The sequence below is a fragment of the Sinocyclocheilus rhinocerous genome, unplaced genomic scaffold (assembly GCF_001515625.1).
Source record: "Sinocyclocheilus rhinocerous isolate Xijiao unplaced genomic scaffold, SAMN03320098_v1.1 scaffold354, whole genome shotgun sequence".
In the NCBI taxonomy this organism is placed as follows: domain Eukaryota; kingdom Metazoa; phylum Chordata; class Actinopteri; order Cypriniformes; family Cyprinidae; genus Sinocyclocheilus; species Sinocyclocheilus rhinocerous.
The window spans coordinates 132,090-150,864 of NW_015644627.1; the positions used below are offsets into that span (position 1 = coordinate 132,090).

An 18,775-nucleotide genomic window follows, 5' to 3' on the forward strand; every position below is an offset into this window, starting at 1 on the left:
ACGCGACCCCGCCGTTACCGAAACACTGCTACGTCGGAGAAGTGGGCTGGGGTCTGCAGTACTCCACTGCACTCAACAGACGAACTGTCATCAACTGCAAACAATATGAGGTTATTATATAGGCTACATGTACTTACAATTTCTTTTGGCAAAAACAATGGTAAGATCGATCGATATCTCTCTCTCTCTCTCTCTCTCTCTCTCTCTCTCTCTCTCCCTCCCTCCCTCCCTCCCTCCAAATATTTCTTGAGCAGCAAATCAGCATATTAGAATGATTTCTAAAGGATCATGTAACACTGTAGACTGCAGTAATGATGCTGAAAATTGAGCTTTGCCATCACAGGAATAAACTGCATTTTAAAATATATGAAAATAGAAAACAGTTATTTTAAATTGTAATAATATTTTACAATATTACAATATTTTACTCTATCTTTGATTAAATAAACGCTGCTTTGCCAACCCTAGACATTTGAACGGTACTAAATATAGTTGCTGTTAATTAACCTGCCCCAAAATGAGAACTTACTTTATATGACCCAAGGACATCATATGCATCTCAGTGTCTCTTCTAGGATCAGATTATAACTTTGTGTTTGTTTAACATGTTTTTGTTTGTTTGATTTTTAACAAATCTGCAAAGACTAGTTTTGATTGTCTTGTATCAGCTCGACAGATTTCAATCAGCTGTGCAGGACGAAGTGCCTCACGGCCCATGGTGATATACCAGTAACCAGGGAGGGAAGGGTTAGATTACCTGCAGCTCCCCCTATTACTCTAGATGGTGATGGGTTTCACTGGCAGGAAATGGGTAGAGTGGATGGAGATGAAGCTTTTCTCCTCTAGTAATCAATAATTCAACGCTTGCACACAGGCAGAATCAGTCTCAGTTTCGGGACAAACAACCGACCTGCGGGAAGCTTGCTTGGAACCACAGCGCACATGATGCCTACAGCGAGGACGACAACAAACAGTTCCCGCTTAACCAGGTGAGATATGAACAAATGATACGCACTCTGAACCCAGTATAACCTCACTGCTGGGTTGCCCGATTGTTATATTAAAGGGTCATGAAACCCCCTGTTTCAGCACTGGTTAGTTCTCTCCACAGTTTTAAAAAAACGCTAAAAAAAAAGTGGGCGTGTTTTGCAGCGGAGCGGAGGAGGGGGGAGAGAGAGACAGACAACACACACAGCTTCGCGTTCAGACAGTTTCATTTCGCTCCCATAGAGTTAATAACACAAATTAACGCACATTTGCACTCTGTTTCGAAAACATATACTGTATGTGAACGTGCCGTTGCACCTCTGATAACATTTAAGGCTTATTCAGCGGCGTTTATATAAGCCTTTTGACGGGTTGTGTCATGGAGCTGTAAAAACGGTTACACTCACTAAGAGAAAGAATCGCGTTTGTGCCGAACTCCTATTACAAAGCAAAAACAAACACTCCTTCGATTCATGAACGTTTATCTCAGTTAATGTAGGCGATCTCACAGTCTGAAGCCTCTGTCAAAGCAAATCAACACATGCTGTTGTGAATAATTAAGCTAAGCGCCTTCTCATAGGATAAGAACACGCAGTCTCATGAATAATTTAATAGACCCCCACGCGTCATCGATGTACTATAGTCCATTGCCACATCACAAATTGTGACGTCAACACAACAATAAAATTAGAATTCAGTGTCTGAATATTGTGTAATCTTGAATTACTTCACTCAACATTCTCTCATTGTTCTTCTCCATATCTGTAGTAAAGACAGTCAATCAATACTGAGAAAGCACAACCACACGGCATTACTTTTTGACGGATATGGATCAGCTCTGAAATATGATGTGAGGCTTAATATGACATGATTCTTGAATGCTGGTTTGTGATCATTAAACAATTTATTATTCATATAACATTTTGTCAACTCTTGTAAAACCACATTAAATGTGTCTTTTTTTGCTGCACTGTTCATTTCTTGGTTCATTTGCCTCCATGTTATCAATTGGGGGAAAAAATCTTATTTTATTTTAATACATTAAATTATTATGTTTGTGGGTAGTACTAGAAGATTTATTCCCAAATGAATGCAAACATTAGAAAAAAGTAAAGCAACAAACTAGTTTTCTTCATTCACTTTGCTGTTTACCTCATATCTGTGGTTTAAATTGTCAGAAGCTTGTAAAGTCTCAATAATTTAGAGATCAAATCCTCTTAACAAGGGTCACTATAGATTCAGACAGTTGATAGGAACTAGAAAGCAATAATCCTGCAGCTAAAAGATGTTTATATGTGATCCTGTGTCTCTATCAGTGGTCAATCCCAGTTAATAATAGTACACAACTCACTCTAACCATTTCCAGTATCTTGAGACGAACAGACATGACCTTGTTCAGCTGCCATTCTCACTTTTTCATTACATGTTTGAGACTTTTTGAGAGGCTGTTAAGTATTGCCGCCTTCGTGGAAAATCTAGCCTGGATTTTTACAAATGATTATGTACAATAGTGTATTGTCTTTTAGCCAAATTTGTCTTTTCTAATGAAAATAGAAAAATCTGTGGCAAAGAACGTTGATTGCAAAGACCATTGTTCAATAATTGTATTAAATTAAAATGTCTATTAAAGCACACAGTGCAGGTTGGGATCAAACAATTCATAATCAGAGGTATTTATTTTGCAGCAGCCTTTTTCATTTATTTATTTTTTGCTAGGGGAAAAAAACTAAATGAAATAAAATAAATGTTGGCATAAAGTATATATATGTATATATATTCATGTATACAACTAATTCAAAATGTTAATAAAAACTATAATAGGATCTCAGTGATGCTAAAATAAAGTTGACATATCATGCTGAGGTAAAATATGGAAAGACGTTTGGCTGATTTTGAAAATGTTTTCATAAATATCTGACTATGAATAGCTGTAAAACCTTATATATAGGGGTTTATTTTTTCAAACAAAGCAGTGCAGCGCCTCTGTGTACTAAACTCCAGAGCAGTAGAGGGCGCTACACGCTCACTTATGCTTCAGTCACAACTTTACTAGTGCTTTCTTTTCAGAATATTCCAGTTACCCGTCCGTCCAGGCAGACTAGGACCCTTTCCCCTATCAAAATCAAAGAAAATGTCAAACCCAACTCCTGTAGCCAAGCCTGGAAACGCAGACAACCCTCGGGTATTCTTTGACGTAGATATCGTTGGGGAAAGAGGTCAGGATCTTTTGTAAGAAGCTGAATGACTAAATGCTTGTGTGTCCTGCCACATGCCTGTAACTGCTCAGAAGAAAGAAATAGATGCAAAGAACTCAACCACGGAGAACGGTTTAGAAAAGCAGTGTGAATTCTCCTATTTTGACATTGCATGGTGTTAGTGAGTGTTTGCTGTAGTTGTGCAGTACGTTTTATGTCTTCTTCATATGGGTTAAAATATTGTCACATTAATCAAGGTTGAAATCGTTTCGATTATTTTATCACAGTTGAGTGTACATTAACCTGATAAATATTACAGGCGTTTCTTAATTTTTTCCCCTTTTATCTAACCGGTATGTTTCCGTAATATCCCTACATAAATATGTTTTGTCAGTAGTAGAGTTACTAAATAACAACAAAAATACAATATACAAAAAGGCAATAAATAAGAAAAAAGATGACAGGTGCTGAAGGGAATGGGGGTGGTGAAGATGCTGGAGGGAATAGAAACAAAGGACGACAATCCTGTCAAGGTGACAACTTTTACTCCTTAAATTAATCAATGCGTTGCAACATCTGCTTTCATGCTTAGAAATATATAGCGACAGAGATCTTAACCAGTCTTGAAGGACAGCTATTTCTAAAATCTTTTTTTTATAGGCATTTAGTCACCCTAATCAAGATTTAATAGTCATGAAATTTAGTCTGTCACATGTTCTGCACAGGTGAACTAGCTTAGTGTGATAAATGATTGTTTTGAAAGAAGACGTTATGTGTGACCATTTCTCTCTCCAATAAGGAAATGGGAGTATTTTCCTTATTCCATTGAGCAACTGAATATTTAGATTGATTGTAACTGTTATATCTGTATCTCTCTCAGCCCTGCATCATTGCTGAATGTGGAGAACATAAAGCAGGTGATGACTGCGGCATCGCACCTAATGACGGCTCAGGAGACGCATACCCAGACTTCCCCGAGGACTCTAACATGGACTTTAAAGATGTCATTATATTTCTGTATTTTCACTTGCATATATCCTATATATCACCTGCACCATAAAATGCAGAATCACTTTAACTTAAACACATTTAGAGTTTATGCTCTATAAAGGAAAAAGGAAAGTCTTAGCTTTATAATAATACTTTTATTTTTACTTATACACCACTGCCAAATTATAATATAAATAACAGGTAAAAAAAAAACAACAACTTATTTTAAAATAAAATATAAATTTATATTATTTATATTCAAATAAAATATTTATATTAAAATAAAAAAATCAATTATATTATTTATAAATATCAATATATTATTATATAAAAATACATGTATATATATATATATAGCCAGTAAAAATAACTATATAACATATTACAACGTATTATATAGTATGATAGCTGAAATGTGGTTTACATGCTAAAAATGCAAAAAAGAAGAAACATTTTTACGTTTTCTTTCTAGGCAAACAAAGTCTTGTCTGTGGCAGAGGATGTGAAAAACATCGGGAATAACTTCTTCAAGGCTCAGAACTGGCAGTCAGCCATCAAGAAATATTCAAAAGCTCTCAGGTGAACACTTGTCGAGTCTGCCATTAAGCCCCATTTTTACATTACGCTTGCACCGTGACATTAAAGAGACCGCTTTTCACACTTGATTTCAATTTGTCAAACCTTTTTAAACATGCTGTTATAGCCGAGTTTTCTTTCCTCAAAATGACTCGTGTCATGATGACGTTCCCGTAAGTACCTGTTTGATATGCAAGATTTCTAACTGTGTAATCAAAAGTTGAGCGTTGCTATACAACACTGTGACTGCAACATGTCTGTATGCATCATTGTAACCCAGCAGTCACTTAAGGTTATTTTGGTCCACAGGTATCTAGAGATTTGCGGCAACACCTTAGATGATGATAGTGCCCAAAAGAAGCTGGAGCCCACAGCCCTGAGCTGCATTCTCAACACAGCCGCCTCAAACTGAAACTCTGGCAAGAAGCTATCGAGAGCTGTGAGTACCTGTTTGATATGCAAGATTTCTAACTGTAATCAAAAGTTGAGCGTTGCTATACAACACTGTGACTGCAACATGTACAAGATATGCATCATTGTAACCCAGCAGTCACTTAAGGTTATTTTGGTCCACAGGTATCTAGAGATTTGCGGCAACACCTTAGATGATGATAGTGCCCAAAAGAAGCTGGAGCCCACAGCCCTGAGCTGCATTCTCAACACAGCCGCCTCAAACTGAAACTCTGGCAAGAAGCTATCGAGAGCTGTGATGAGGTAACATGGGACCTTCTGACATTGAGCTGACTGAACGGTGTCCAGTTGCATCGGGGTTAGAGGATATAAGAAGCAACGGGCCTTGAGTTGTTTTATAGTGACATATTTTAGATATTCACCACGCTTGAAATAACCTCGTCACAGTTGCTACAATTTATAGATAACCAGATGCACTGTCTCTCTATTTAGGGAACAGTTGAAATGGATTCAGATTTCTTGAAAGGACCTGAAGTGTATTTTCTTCTGGTTTGTCGGGTGATTGTGATGTTTGATTTATTATAACATGTTTTTTTTCAGGCCCTGGAGCTGAACCAGACAAACACGAAAGCGTTGTTCAGGAGAGCTCAGGCCTGGCAGGGACTCAAAGAATTCAACAAGGCCATGGTACCCACACTACATAGACAGAAATACACATTCATCTCACTCTAAATCAGTTGTTCCCAAACTTTTTCAGTAAAACAAACAGACTACAATTCTCAGAAAAACTACCAAAAGTTGCAGATTTTGCATTCATCTTAAAGGCAACTGTTAATTCAACATTAGTGCTTTCCGTCAACTTTTTTTAAATTAGCCACAAAGATAGTTTGAGAACTACTGCACTAAATGCCTCAACGAAAACAATGAAATTCTGGCATTATTTACTCACCCACACGACGTTCCAAACCTGTATGACTTTATTTCTTTCCATGTTGGAAGAATCTGGATTGGAGCTTTCAGGCTTCAAAAAAGGATGCATTACGAATAATCTTAAATCTTTGACAGTTTCATTTAGAACTAGTTAAAGGGATACTCCACCCCAAAATGAAAATTTTGTCACTTACCCCCATGTCGTTCCAAACCCGTAAAAGCTTAGTTTGTCTTCGGAACACAATTTAAGATATTTTGGATGAAAACCGGGAGGCTTGTGACTGTCCCATTGACTGCCAAGTAAATTACACTGTCAAGGTCCAGAAAACTATGAAAGACATCGTCAGAATAATCCATCTGCCATCAGTGGTTCAAACCGTAACGTGCTGCTTGCGTTCAGCGCATATTCTCCAAAATGGCACTACGGTGATGCGGAGAGACACAGGAGATAAATTGTTGAATAAAGTCGTTATTTTTGTTTTTTTCGCGTACAAAAAGTATTCTCGTCGCTTCATAACGTTACGGTTGAACCACTGATGGCAGATGGACTATTCTGACGATGTCTTTCATACTTTTCTGGACCTTGACAGTGTAATTTACTTGGCAGTCAATGGGACAGTCACAAGCCTCCCGGTTTTCATCCAAAATATCTTAAATAGTGTTCCGAAGACGAACGAAGCTTTTACGGGTTTGGAACAACATGGGGGTAAGTGATTAATGACAAAATTTTCATTTTGGGGTGGAGTATCCCTTTAACAAGACTTACTATTCAGGAAAATCATTCAAGTCATTAGTAAACTACATATTCTCTAGGTCACATTTTAAGGGCAATTACTGAATTTAGCACAAAGACAGATGTTAAAAGTTTAGAGCATTTGGATGTATTTACATGTCTTACAAAAATATAAAATTGCATCAGTTTACTTGAGTTTGTTTTTGGGCATTGACTTAAAAGCACTAATTTTTTTCTGTTTTTAAACTGCAGATTGATCTGAAGAAAGCACAGGAGATCGCACCAGATGACAAAGGTTAACCAGCTCTTTACAAATCCTTAATTTTGTTTAAAAACATCTTTATGATTATGATTTGTAAATTATTATTTTTTTTACATTTTCCTTGCCCTGGTTTCAGCAATTGGAAACGAAATGCTGAAAGTGAAGCAGCAAGTGAAGGAAGAGAAAGAGAAAGAAAAGAAGATTTACACCAAAATGTTTGCGTAACGGAAACTGCAGTGACCTCACTCCACACCGACCTACCGGCATATGTTTACTTTGCACTTGTGTCTTAGTGTTTAAATCTAAAGCTGGGTAAAAAGGCTTTGGAGTCTCTAATTTAGGATATATGTCATGTGCCGTTTGGAAAGAAAGTCATATCGTCTGCTGTGTTAGGAAACAATTTGTCTGTCAGTGAAGGGACAGTTTCAGTGCATTTTTAGTGAACTGATTTAAAGATGTCTTGTATTGATTGCTGTTTAAGAAAGAATAGACTGACTTTAAAGACTATAATGTTTTTTGTTTTAACTGCTGCTCATTTTATCAATCGATGATGAAAAAAGCAAAACTTTTTCTTTGTGAAATGAGAATTGGTCATGTCATTTGCGTGAAATAAAACAATGGATATTTTCAGGGACTTTTGGGTTTGTAGTTCTAGAAAACATACCAACAGATTGGAATAATTCATTTATTTCTAACTGTTACAGTTACCAAATTTGACAATATATACAAAACTGTCAGTTTACAGTTAACTGCATCATGGTGAGCTAAAACCGTCCACTAGTTGTTAATCCAACATGATCCTTTTTCTTCTTTTATGACACATTCCTTAGACGTAATATATAAAATTCTTTCAAATGGTACAGTTTTCATCAAAACTGAAATTTGCAACACCACTTTACGTAATTACACTTAAAGCTCATATCAGACAGGATATGAGGACATTCTGTTCCTTAGGCACATCAGAAGGACTCTTTAAGGAAGGAAGCTTTAGCCCTGAAAGTTGAGTAATGTGATTTTGAACTTGTGCGATGTACCCCAATAATAAAAACGATACATAATACTGAAATCACATGCCGTTGTAAGCTGGTCCTCCACTGCCCTCAGGCACAACCCAGTTGATGTTCTGGCTGGGGTCTTTGATATCACAGGTCTTACAGTGGACACAGTTCTGTGCATTGATCTGTAATCTCATGCCATCGCCTGTCTCTAGAGGAACATACTCGTATACACCTGTGGGACAGCAGAGACAAAATGTCTAAACACTGGCAACTTGTTCAGCAGGCGTCTTCATCAACCTCATACTATCGAGCCTGTTGATCTTGTATTATTGTGTGCAACCGAAAGGTTAATTTGCAGGTTACCATTGACTCATTGCTAAGTGCAGCAGAGTGGATTAGTTACATACCAGCAGGACAGAACCTCTGCTCTGGGCCGTCGTAAACCGCAAGGTTTTGGGCCACAGGAACACTGTCATCTTTCAGCGTCAGATGGGGCGGCTGGTCATGCTCATGATTGGTCCCGCTCAAGGCTACAGATGACAACAGATCAAAGCTGATCTTTCCATCAGGCTTCGGATACTCGATGGGTGCACAGTCCTTAGCTGGCTTCAGCTGAGCAGAGTCTAGACCTAGAGAATATTCATTTGTTTCCCATTAGAAATAAAATACAAATGAATGGTGACTGATATCAGACACCCACTGCAGTAGTGAACTGAGAAGTAGTCTTGCATAGCAACGTGTCTGACTATCAGCATTAAGTCTGGCCCACACCGAAGCTAATTCTGTCTAAGAACTGCCTGCTCAGACAGGAAGGGGCCCTCTGGCTAGCCACAGTTAGTTCTTTGCATATAGGAGCAGGTGAATGAAATGAGACAAAACTTTGAAATGAGAACAAAGCAGAATATACAATTGTTCTCAAGTATATGTTGTTCAAACAATATTCTTAAATAAGGATTAGAAGCCTCCAAAAGTTTAGAAATGCCTTGGACGAAGTGAGGTTTTGGACAATATCAGAACATTTATTTTTCTACATTTTGAATTATTAATATTTTATTAAAGTGTTTTTAAATTGATAAGGAACAACATAAACTATGAAAAGTCATCAGAAAGTTGCAAGGAGTTATGCTAATATAGTCTAGTTTCTCAGAATTTTCACAGAATTGCTTAAAGCAGCAACCGAGTACCAAAATTATTACATGTAAATGTAACAGTAAATAGTACTTTGTGTAAATATTGTTATTTGTAAACAAGAGACAAAAAAAAACAACAGTAAAAAAGTAAAAAATGCACTCTTATTGTGTGTGTGTGTGTGCGGACTACACCCTATCAGCATGCCGCCTGGGAACGTCAGTTTAGGAATCGACTGGAGGAGAGATCATGGATATGAGAAGTTAAACAAGAAAAAAAAAAAAAGACAGAAGAAGAATTTAAATTGAGAATTTCAAGTCTGGCGCTGACATGCCTGGAAACCTCCTTCGTTGAGGGCTCTGGCTCCATATGCTATCCTGTTGCCACCCTCCAGGGTAGACATTAAAGAGGGGTGATGTTTCCAACGCTGGAATTCCCTGAACGGGCTCAGGTAAGGATTAGTATAGTCCAAACCTACCTGAGGAGACATGTATGAACATATCTGCAGTTCACCATAATAGAATAACTGCACTGACCCTTTGCAAAGCTCCACCCTCCTTGCTTACTGTTGCCTTACAGAGAGCTGAACTGGATGATGACATCACTTAATCATCAATGAACTGACTTTAGCTGGAAAAATGACTCTTTGTTATTGTCCTCTTGCATTATTGACAAACTATTTTCCTGTTTGACACTGTAAAGCTGCTTTGACACAATCAGTATTGTATAAAGCGCTATATAAATAAAGGTGACTTGACTTGACTTGCCTGCTAAGATGAGCCGAGAGAAGGACTACAATATAATAGTATTTGTCCCAAATACCCTACCATTCAAAAGGTTGAGGTTGTTTTTTTTTTAATGTTTTTCAGTGTCTTATGCTGACCTAGTCTGCATTTATCTGATCAAATATACAGTATAAACTATAATATTGTGAAATAGCTTTTTTCTATTTTAATATATTTTAAAATGTAATTTTTACTCCAGTTTTCAGTGTCACATGATCCTTCAGAAATCATTCTAATATGCTGATTTTGTCCTCAGGAAATATTTTTTATTATTATCAATGTGGAAAACAGTTGTGCTGATTAATATTTTTGTATAGGATTCTTTGATAAATACACTGAACAAAATTATAAACGCAACACTTTTGTTTTTGCCCCAATTATTTAAAGGGTTAGTTCACCCAAAAATGTAAATTCTGTCATTAATTACTCACCCTCGTGTTGTTCGAAACCCGTAAGACCTTTGTTCATCTTCAGAACACAATTTAAGATATTTTTGATGAAATATGAGGGCTCTCTGACCCTCCCATAGACAGCAAGGTAACTACCACGTTCAAGGTCCAGAAAAGTACCAAGATGATCGACAAAGTAGTCCGTGTGACATCAGTGGTTCAACTGTAAAGTTACAAAGCTACGAGAATACTTTTTTGCGCAAAAAACACAAAAATAACGACATTATTCCTCATTTTTGTCTGTACTGCGTCACTTGTGGACGCGCGTTCACGACAGTATCACGACGCGAGCATGTGGTGGCACTGACCCAGATCCGGCATGATGACGTCATTACGCCGGATCTGGGTCAGCAGATTTTTTTGTTTTGTTTGCGCAAAAACGTATTGACCCGTTGACCCCAGACTTTAGAACAGTAGTGTATCTCAAAACTGCAACTCCTCTGTTAGCAGCTCAGCAAGCGGGTGAAATGTATTTAGGGGACAAACAATTCAGAGCAATCATGAGATTTGATTTAGTTCTGTCAATCTAACCCTGCACTTGTATCTCCAGATAACTGTGACCAATCAGACTGAGTACCATCCCGGGCCATGACTACATTGGATAATAGCCATCATCACTGCGGAACTCCTCAAGACATCTGGAATTGAGACCATTTTCTACGAATCAGAAGCATCCCGTAACATGCCTCTTTTAAAAGTGATTGAAATTTTTTTTTAATTTTGATATGCTACATTATCAGCAGGATGAGAGAATGTCCTCATGACCCTGACCAGGAACAACTTCAAACTTTGAAAGCCTTTTCATACTCTCTTGCCTATCGTTTTCACCCATGAAAGAACATGATGAATGAGGTCAACAATATCTATACAGATCAAAGCATTCGGACAAAGACATCAATCCAGAACATTCTGCTTTAAGATAAAAGCTTCAAAGAGGACTCTTGCGAGTCCAATGAAATACTTCAATCAGAGTTTGACCCAGAAGGCTCAGGAATAAGATGATTTACAACAAATCCCAGGGCCACCAGTGGTTCTCCCTCATTGAGGTGGTACAGGAAGGAGCCTCCGTATGTGTTCCTGTTCAGAGGCCAGCCAACCGAGTGCTCTGCCCGTCCTGGGCGCCACTTCTTCTCATCAATAACCCAAAGCTAGAAGAAAGCAAATGTATTATTATTATTTGTATATTAAATATTGTTTATAATGTTTAAAATTATGTCTTTAATATAATATAATATAGAATTTATATATTTCAACATAAAATATATTTTATTACACAAAACATATATATTTTTCTATGTGTATATATATATATATATATATATATATATATATATATAGAAATTAAAGAATTTTTTAAAGCAATGTCATACCCAAATTTGTCCTGGGTTACAGCCAATTCAAAACTAAAACTTGTGACAGTGATAAAAACACCCAGAGCACCAAACGCCACATCATCTTTCGTGAGAAAGTGGGTCAAATGACAGATGACAGACTCACTAAGCCTTCAAAAATGCAGTTGTTTCTGCGGGTCGATTCAGCAGGTCTGTGTGTTGAAGGGCAAACAGAGATGTGGATCCGTCAGGCCCAGAGGAACATGAGCAAATATCGAGCCTGTCATCTCAGATTTGCTTCAGAATGTACTAATATTAACACTACATACTGATGAGACTAAAGTAGTTAAAGTAGAGACTAAAAATAGTTAATTAAAAATTGCATCAAGCTTTTCATCAAGCTTTTTAATGAAAGCAATGACCCCAAATGTGAAAATGAACTAACTGATTTCACTACAAATGTTGTCAGTGAAAGAGAAACAGTTACATCAATCTGAACATGGAAATATGCATGTATGCATGTTTAAAACATCATCCAAGCGAGAGTGTTTTTGTACCTCTTTGAGACCGATAGCATACGTCTGCGGTTCACAGTTCTCCCTGAGATTGAACTGCTTGTAGAGTTGCTTGGCCAGATGTCCGTGGCAGCCTTCCCCAAACAGAGTGACCTTAGCATGGAGCTCCATGCCTCTTTCAAACACATCCTGGAGGAGTTCAACAGAGCGTGAAATGTGGTGTTAATAGCACACGAATATGCTATCTGCATAGCAGAATCACTTTACCCACCGTTACCCTTTTATTTTTTCCTACTGCAATATTCCGCTGTAGTTCGGAAAGTCATTTAGCCTTGGTGTGAACATTCAATGGACTGTTTTAGACTTGAATAATTTTTCTTATGAATATAAAATCACATAAAAGGTGTGTTTAGTTGTATGTGTATTTAGGGCATTCGTATATTCTGATCTGGAGGGGATATTGACATATACAACCTTATGGTGATGACAAACCTTTGGAGAGCCATCTTTACCAATACCAACATCATTGGTTGCAATTCCCTTCACACTTCCATCCTCATGAAACAGCACCTGTGTAAAAAAAAAGAAAGTTTGATACGAGATTGTAAGCTGTAATGTGACAAGAGTAATGTGACTTTATCATAACTTTGTATTACAATGCAACTACTCAACTCTCACTGAGACTTTTAATCTCATAATTGTGACTCTCATAATGTGAATTCATGTGATCTTATAACTGCAAATTTTTATATCTCAAAAAACTTTACATCTCACAATGTGGCTTATTTTAAATGTTATTATTATTTTTATTTATTTGTTTATTACTTTTATCTACAGCAACTTACAGAACCCTTATAAAGCATTTCCCTGTCTTTTAACCAATTAACTTCTTATATTCCACGACTTTTCAGTTATTTTCGATTGCTGTATATTTAAAAAAATAATACCTTAATAGAGACTTTATACAGAATATATACTGCTTACTACAGAAACAGCAGTCCTGAAGCCTGTTGCATGAAGCCGGTTTCGGTTTTTACCCAGGTAAGTTCGCATTTAGATTAGAGTTTTCAGTCTCTGGAAGATGGGTTGGTTTTGAGCGGGTTTCGTCACCATGGTAACTTATGCTACACGGCTACCCTGCTCCGGAGCAGGTTTTATTCTGGGTTAGAGATCGCAAACTGGAAACTGGACCAATCAGCTGTAAGCAAAGGGACATCTATCTGATGCAATAAAGCCACTACCCTGTATCTCTTGCTTCAAATTAAAGCAGTTTATGGTGAAAGAATTTTAAAGACAAAATTGCCCATCTTTTGCTGCTATATTCATATGATATGAATTATAATTATTTGCTCAAACTTTTGCTGCAGCAACAGTGTTTATTCCTGCCTTGTAAATTCATTATATTTTTAATAACGACATCCTTAATCTTCAACAGAGAAGTAAATTGCGCCGACTCATGCGAGAAGTGAATCAAAACGATGCTATTCTGTGTGACTGGCTGTTTGCTACATGTGTCACACTTTCAGGTGCAAGCACCCTAGAGTTAATCACAAATTCTGGATCAAGCTCTAAGTTGACAGAGAACGTTTATATCGAGCTTTGTGAGCCCGCTGAACCTGATCTAAACAAGGTTGGATTTGTTTGGTTTTGTCAACATTAAACCTACTCTGAAACTCAAGAGTTTGTTCAACTAGCTTTATGCAACAGGCCACTGAAGTTAAGTAACATATTCCAGGTCATGATTATAGTGCACTGATCATCATGTGGGGTTTGGACCTACAAGAACTTTCAGTTATCAATCCAGACCTTTAGCAAGTACAGAACATCACTCACAATACAAATTACAAGTACACAAGCAGGCCTAAATAATATAAGCATTCAGATAAGGAAGGCAATCTGACCTCAGCTGCAGCGTAGCCTGGATACAGCTCCACTCCCAGCTCCTCTGCCTGCTCACCAAGCCAGCGTACAAAATTGCCCAGACGAACTAGGTAATTTCCATGGTTATTCATTGGAAGTCCTGTTCACAAATTGCATTTAATAGAATCCATGTGACTCAACCAGTCTTAAAAAGCCATAATAGTTTGTATAGGTTACAAAACCATTCAGGACATAGTGGCACATGTAGATCATATATATTTTGACATTATGTAACTCTCATTGTGTGAAGCTCTTTAAGTCTCTAAAGTGGGTCTTATGCACCTACCAGGCAATATTGGAACGGGAATGCGGTATTTTTCTGTCAAAATGGAAAACTTGTCCTCTGTAACTGGAGTGTTCAGTGGAGCCTGTTAGACACAAGTCAAAATCAGTGTCTTGGCCATCATGGGCATCTTTTTTTGTGGTCCATGTGTCATTTTTAAACATGCTTAAAAAATTCAGGGAGTCGGCCCAATTTTGACCAGTGTATAGGCTCTCTCATATTACCAAATCACATACATCCACATCACATACGCTAGAGCTATGCATATTATTATAGCTCAGTGGCTACTAGGCGACCCCATATCATGCAGTAACAGACACACACACACACAAATCTCTCTAGTTGTTTTTGTTGAAAGGAATGGCTATGCTGTTCTCTGCTGAATGTGCTCCACTGAAGGTGCTTCTGAAATAAATGAGGGTGCTCTAGCCTTAATACACATCTATTCTGTGCCATTCATAGCTATGGCACAAAGAGCACTCCCTTTTATAATCACTAAAAAGCTGTCACTCATTTTAGTTTATTGCGATCTCGCAAAGTTAAGTTATAATCAATATAATCAGCTCTCTACTACACTGTTCAATGAATCTACTTTTTTTTACATCGCGTCTACATTTTGTATTATGATTCGCAAGCATGCAGAATTCAGTGCTGGACAAAACTCCAGGTTTGCGAGCGGTGAGTGGATTCTAACATAAACGCCTCTTTCATTTAAACACCCCTGTGGGACAGGGCCAGTCCCTGCAATTCACCAAATCTTTTGCACACTCATCTTTTAATTTTATTTTCATTTTCTATCTGAAGCTATATAGCAGCAACATTGAAAAGCTCTATATCTCTGTTTAGCACGAAAGCTCAAGCAATTGCCACCGGCTTGCTGTGCAGTACAGTCATGGCGTGAACCAACTGACTTGTAACGTGTGCAATAGCTCACGACCTCCCGAGCGTCCGAATTCGCACCGTGTACGTCCGGATTGTTGTGTGTTAAGAGATCCTATGTGTGGTACAGTATGCACGTGTGTGTTTGTTTGTACCCCTCTCTCCTTCCAGTCTGGAATAAGCTCATTGAGAGCAGTAGCCTCTAGACAGGCTCCAGATAACGTGTGAGCTCCGATCTGAGATGCCTTCTCCACCACACAAACCCGCAGCTCCTTCTCATGCTGATTGGCCAGCTGCTTCAGCCGGATGGCTGCTGACAGGCCGGCTGGTCCGCCACCAACAATGACAACGTCTGCCTCATCAGCGAAGCGTTCCATTTCCACTCCTGAACATATAAAAACAGACAATCACAGTGTCAATCACAATTATCTGTTTTTAATACAAAAAACACTCAGTGTCATTAAATGCGAAATCCAATTGTGGTTTTGTCTAAAAATACAATGTGTGACATCAAGCATGGTTGTGGTTCAACCGTAATGTTATGAAGCTATGAGAATACTTTTTGTCTGCAAAGAAAACAAAAATAATGACTTTATTCAACAATTTCTTCTCTTCCGAGAGTTCACGAGAGTACCACGATGCATGCGTGTGGTGCTGCTGAAGCAGGAGCCGGCGTTCTGACGTAGAACCCGGATGCGCTGTGCCTTGTTTACAAGCAGAAAAAGATGCACGCATGTGTCGTGGTACTCTCGTGAATGGCTGAAATTGAGAGAAGAGAGAAATTGTTGAATAAAGTCATTATTTTTGTTTTCTTTGCGCACAAAAAGTATTCTCATAGCTTAATACAATTAAGGTTGAACCACTGATGTCACATGGACTATTTTATCGATGTCCTTACTACCTCTCTGGACCTTGAACTTTTCAGTTGCGTTGCTGTCTATGCAGGGTCAGAAAGCTCTCGGATTTTATCAAAAATATCTTCATTTGTGTTCCGAATATGAACGTCTTATGGAACATCTTATGAAGGTCTTACAGGTTTGGAACGACATGAGGGTGAGTAATTAATGACAGAATTTTCATTTTTGGGTGAACTATCCCTTTAAGTCTTCAGTTCTTTAAAGCAGACTTGAAAAGGAAAATAGAGGATGCTAATCTGATATGGAGAGGTATGGTATGTAATATTATAAATCATTATAATATATTTATAAATCACACAGACATATGGCATGCCATTCAGGAAATTGTGGTATTTATAATATGAAGCTTGAGTATATGAAATGGAATGAAACTAGAACATATTGAATGAAATTCTAAATATATGGAATGAAACTTGAATATATGGAATGCAAGTCTAAATATATAGAATGAAATTTGCAGTGTATGGAATTAAATGCAAATTTGACAGTACTTAATGAATAATAATATAGTTAGTTATATCCTTGTTACCAGAGCAACAGCTTTCTAATTTGAATGACTTTCAATTCATTTCATCAAATTCTCCAATACTTTGTTGAACTAGAAAAAAATTGGCAATAGCTAGTCATTTTCCAAACAATACAAAGAGTTTGGAGTGTACATCCCGTCATCTTGATTTCCATCATCTCAGACATTTCACACAGTACCCTATTAATTTTGACAGGAAATTTTTATTTAGTTTTAGTCTTTTGACTAAAATGCCATATAGTTTTAGTCATATTTTATTCATTTGAATTGTTTTAGTTTCAGTCTAGTTTTAGTCAACTAAATATAAGATTTTAGTCGACTAAATATACAGTAGATTTATTTGACTAAAATCTGATGAGTTTGATTAAATTGTAATGCATTAATTAAGCATTTAAGTATCACACAACTGTTACTTGAATACATGCCAAAACTGACATCTTGACATAACTGTGTGTTCTTGACCATTTAAGTGCAAAAAGACAGAAAATAGAGCTCAACTCAGTACTCATCAGGGCCTAACGCGTACTTTTTATGGTTCTAGTTAACTATAATAACCCTGATACTAGTAAAACCTATTTATTGAATAATATGTCAAATAATGTCCTTAGTCTTTCCTTCCTGTGACTGGAATCCCTGAAACAAGACCGAAATATTTGCAGGCAGTTCATTCAAGTTCAGATGAGGGAGATAAAATATGCATTCTTACAACTATCTAAAACATTGTAAAGTAATTCATCAGCATTAGTTCATAAGCAATTGCTTGTCAAAAATGTGTGCTATTCCTTTACTGCAAACTGCTCTGTATCAGTGTGAAGCACTGTTGCGCGAGCCTGTAGAACATGCAACAGAGCCGTGTTTTCCCGCGGTTAGATCAGTACATTACATTTCAGATGTGCGCATCTACCACACATCAGATTGCCATAAAATGACCAGAACTACAGGTAAATACACAAATGTGCTGTTCACACAAGCAACAGTGTTACTTATTTTACCAGTAAGATACCATTCACATGTTTCAAAACAACGGTGAACTCTGTAATGTCAATTATCCACCTGCCTAATTCAAGTTTCGTCCCATATATTCAGACTTTCATTCCATATATTCAAGTTTCATTCCATATAATCAAACTTACATTCCAGATATTCAGACTTTGATTCAATATATTCAAACTTTCATTCCATTTATTCAAGTTCCATTCCATATATTCAGAATTTTATTCTATATATTCATATTCCATTCCATATATTCAAACTATCATTCAATATATTCGTTTCATTCCAGATATTCAGACTTTCATTCAATATATTCAAACTTTGATTCCATATATTCAACTTTTTCATTCCGTATATTCAGAATTCCATTCCATATATTCATACTTCCATTCCATATATTCAAACTTTCATTCAATATATTCACAATTCCATTCATATATCCATACTTCCATTCAAACTATTCAAGTTTCATTCCATAAATTCCCATTTCCATTCCATATACTCAAACTGCATATTATAAATACCATAATTTCCTGAACGGCATGCCATACAGACAATATACATATATATATATATATATGAGTGATTCTATAATTGCAGGTACATTTGGTGTCCGAAGTCATTATTTTTTTCTGCTTTTTTAAAATGCTTATATTTTTACTTATTTTAATACTGTGTTACTCATTGTTATGAATTACAAGATGTTCCTTCCCATAACAATATAATATTTTTTGCAAAAAGTGTCTTAAATAGCTGAAAATCATGATTTCTTGTTGTCCGAATTAGTCAGTGCATTTTTTCCATCATATATCGTGTAATCAAAATATTTTATTGTACTTTTCTTTTTGTAATATTTCATTCATTTTATTTATAAAAGCCCTAAAGAGTCATTTACCTAATTCTACAACATTATTTAAAAAAAAAAAAATGTGTCCGTAAATCTTGCGTCAACTCTGTTACCGTACCA

General features: G+C 36.9%; 3 protein-coding genes across 3 annotated transcripts in view; 2 read left to right on the plus strand and 1 right to left on the minus strand.

Moving 5' to 3' along the window:
* LOC107758563 (uncharacterized protein C4orf45-like) overlaps window positions 1-1,031 on the plus strand; it is a 4,298-nt gene extending 3,267 nt beyond the window's left edge. Inside the window, exons 4-5 of the mRNA XM_016576329.1 lie at window positions 669-718; window positions 875-1,031. Of these exons, the coding sequence (XP_016431815.1) occupies window positions 669-718; window positions 875-1,031 (207 nt within the window). The remainder of the gene's footprint in view (window positions 1-668; window positions 719-874) is intronic.
* A 2,087-nt stretch (window positions 1,032-3,118) lies between these two features.
* Window positions 3,119-8,150, plus strand: LOC107758564 (peptidyl-prolyl cis-trans isomerase D-like). The gene is made up of 9 exons (XM_016576330.1): window positions 3,119-3,169; window positions 3,647-3,715; window positions 4,063-4,185; window positions 4,645-4,751; window positions 5,058-5,152; window positions 5,413-5,462; window positions 5,760-5,846; window positions 7,075-7,117; window positions 7,221-8,150. The coding sequence occupies exons 1-9, from the start codon at window positions 3,119-3,121 to the stop codon at window positions 7,307-7,309; spliced, it is 714 nt and encodes a 237-aa protein (XP_016431816.1). The 3' UTR covers window positions 7,310-8,150.
* LOC107758565 (electron transfer flavoprotein-ubiquinone oxidoreductase, mitochondrial-like) overlaps window positions 8,131-18,775 on the minus strand; it is a 12,820-nt gene continuing 2,175 nt past the window's right edge. Inside the window, exons 3-12 of the mRNA XM_016576332.1 lie at window positions 15,528-15,757; window positions 14,497-14,578; window positions 14,192-14,310; window positions 12,783-12,860; window positions 12,333-12,479; window positions 11,452-11,592; window positions 9,545-9,688; window positions 9,388-9,445; window positions 8,490-8,738; window positions 8,131-8,314 (exon numbers count right to left, since the gene is read on the minus strand). Coding sequence (XP_016431818.1) covers window positions 8,151-8,314; window positions 8,490-8,738; window positions 9,388-9,445; window positions 9,545-9,688; window positions 11,452-11,592; window positions 12,333-12,479; window positions 12,783-12,860; window positions 14,192-14,310; window positions 14,497-14,578; window positions 15,528-15,757 — 1,412 coding nt within the window. The 3' untranslated portion in view covers window positions 8,131-8,150. The remainder of the gene's footprint in view (window positions 8,315-8,489; window positions 8,739-9,387; window positions 9,446-9,544; window positions 9,689-11,451; window positions 11,593-12,332; window positions 12,480-12,782; window positions 12,861-14,191; window positions 14,311-14,496; window positions 14,579-15,527; window positions 15,758-18,775) is intronic.

What these genes read in the sequence shown, in the direction of transcription:
- LOC107758564 (XM_016576330.1), top strand. Translation starts at nt 3,119, where the DNA reads ATGTCAAACCCAACTCCTGTAGCCAAGCCTGGAAACGCAGACAACCCT. An exon ending in CATTCTCAACACAGCCGCCT is followed by an intron (nt 5,153 to 5,412) that starts CAAACTGAAACT and finishes ATTCTCAACACA; the next exon opens with GCCGCCTCAAACTGAAACTC. An exon ending in CTATCGAGAGCTGTGATGAG is followed by an intron (nt 5,463 to 5,759) that starts GTAACATGGGAC and finishes GTTTTTTTTCAG; the next exon opens with GCCCTGGAGCTGAACCAGAC.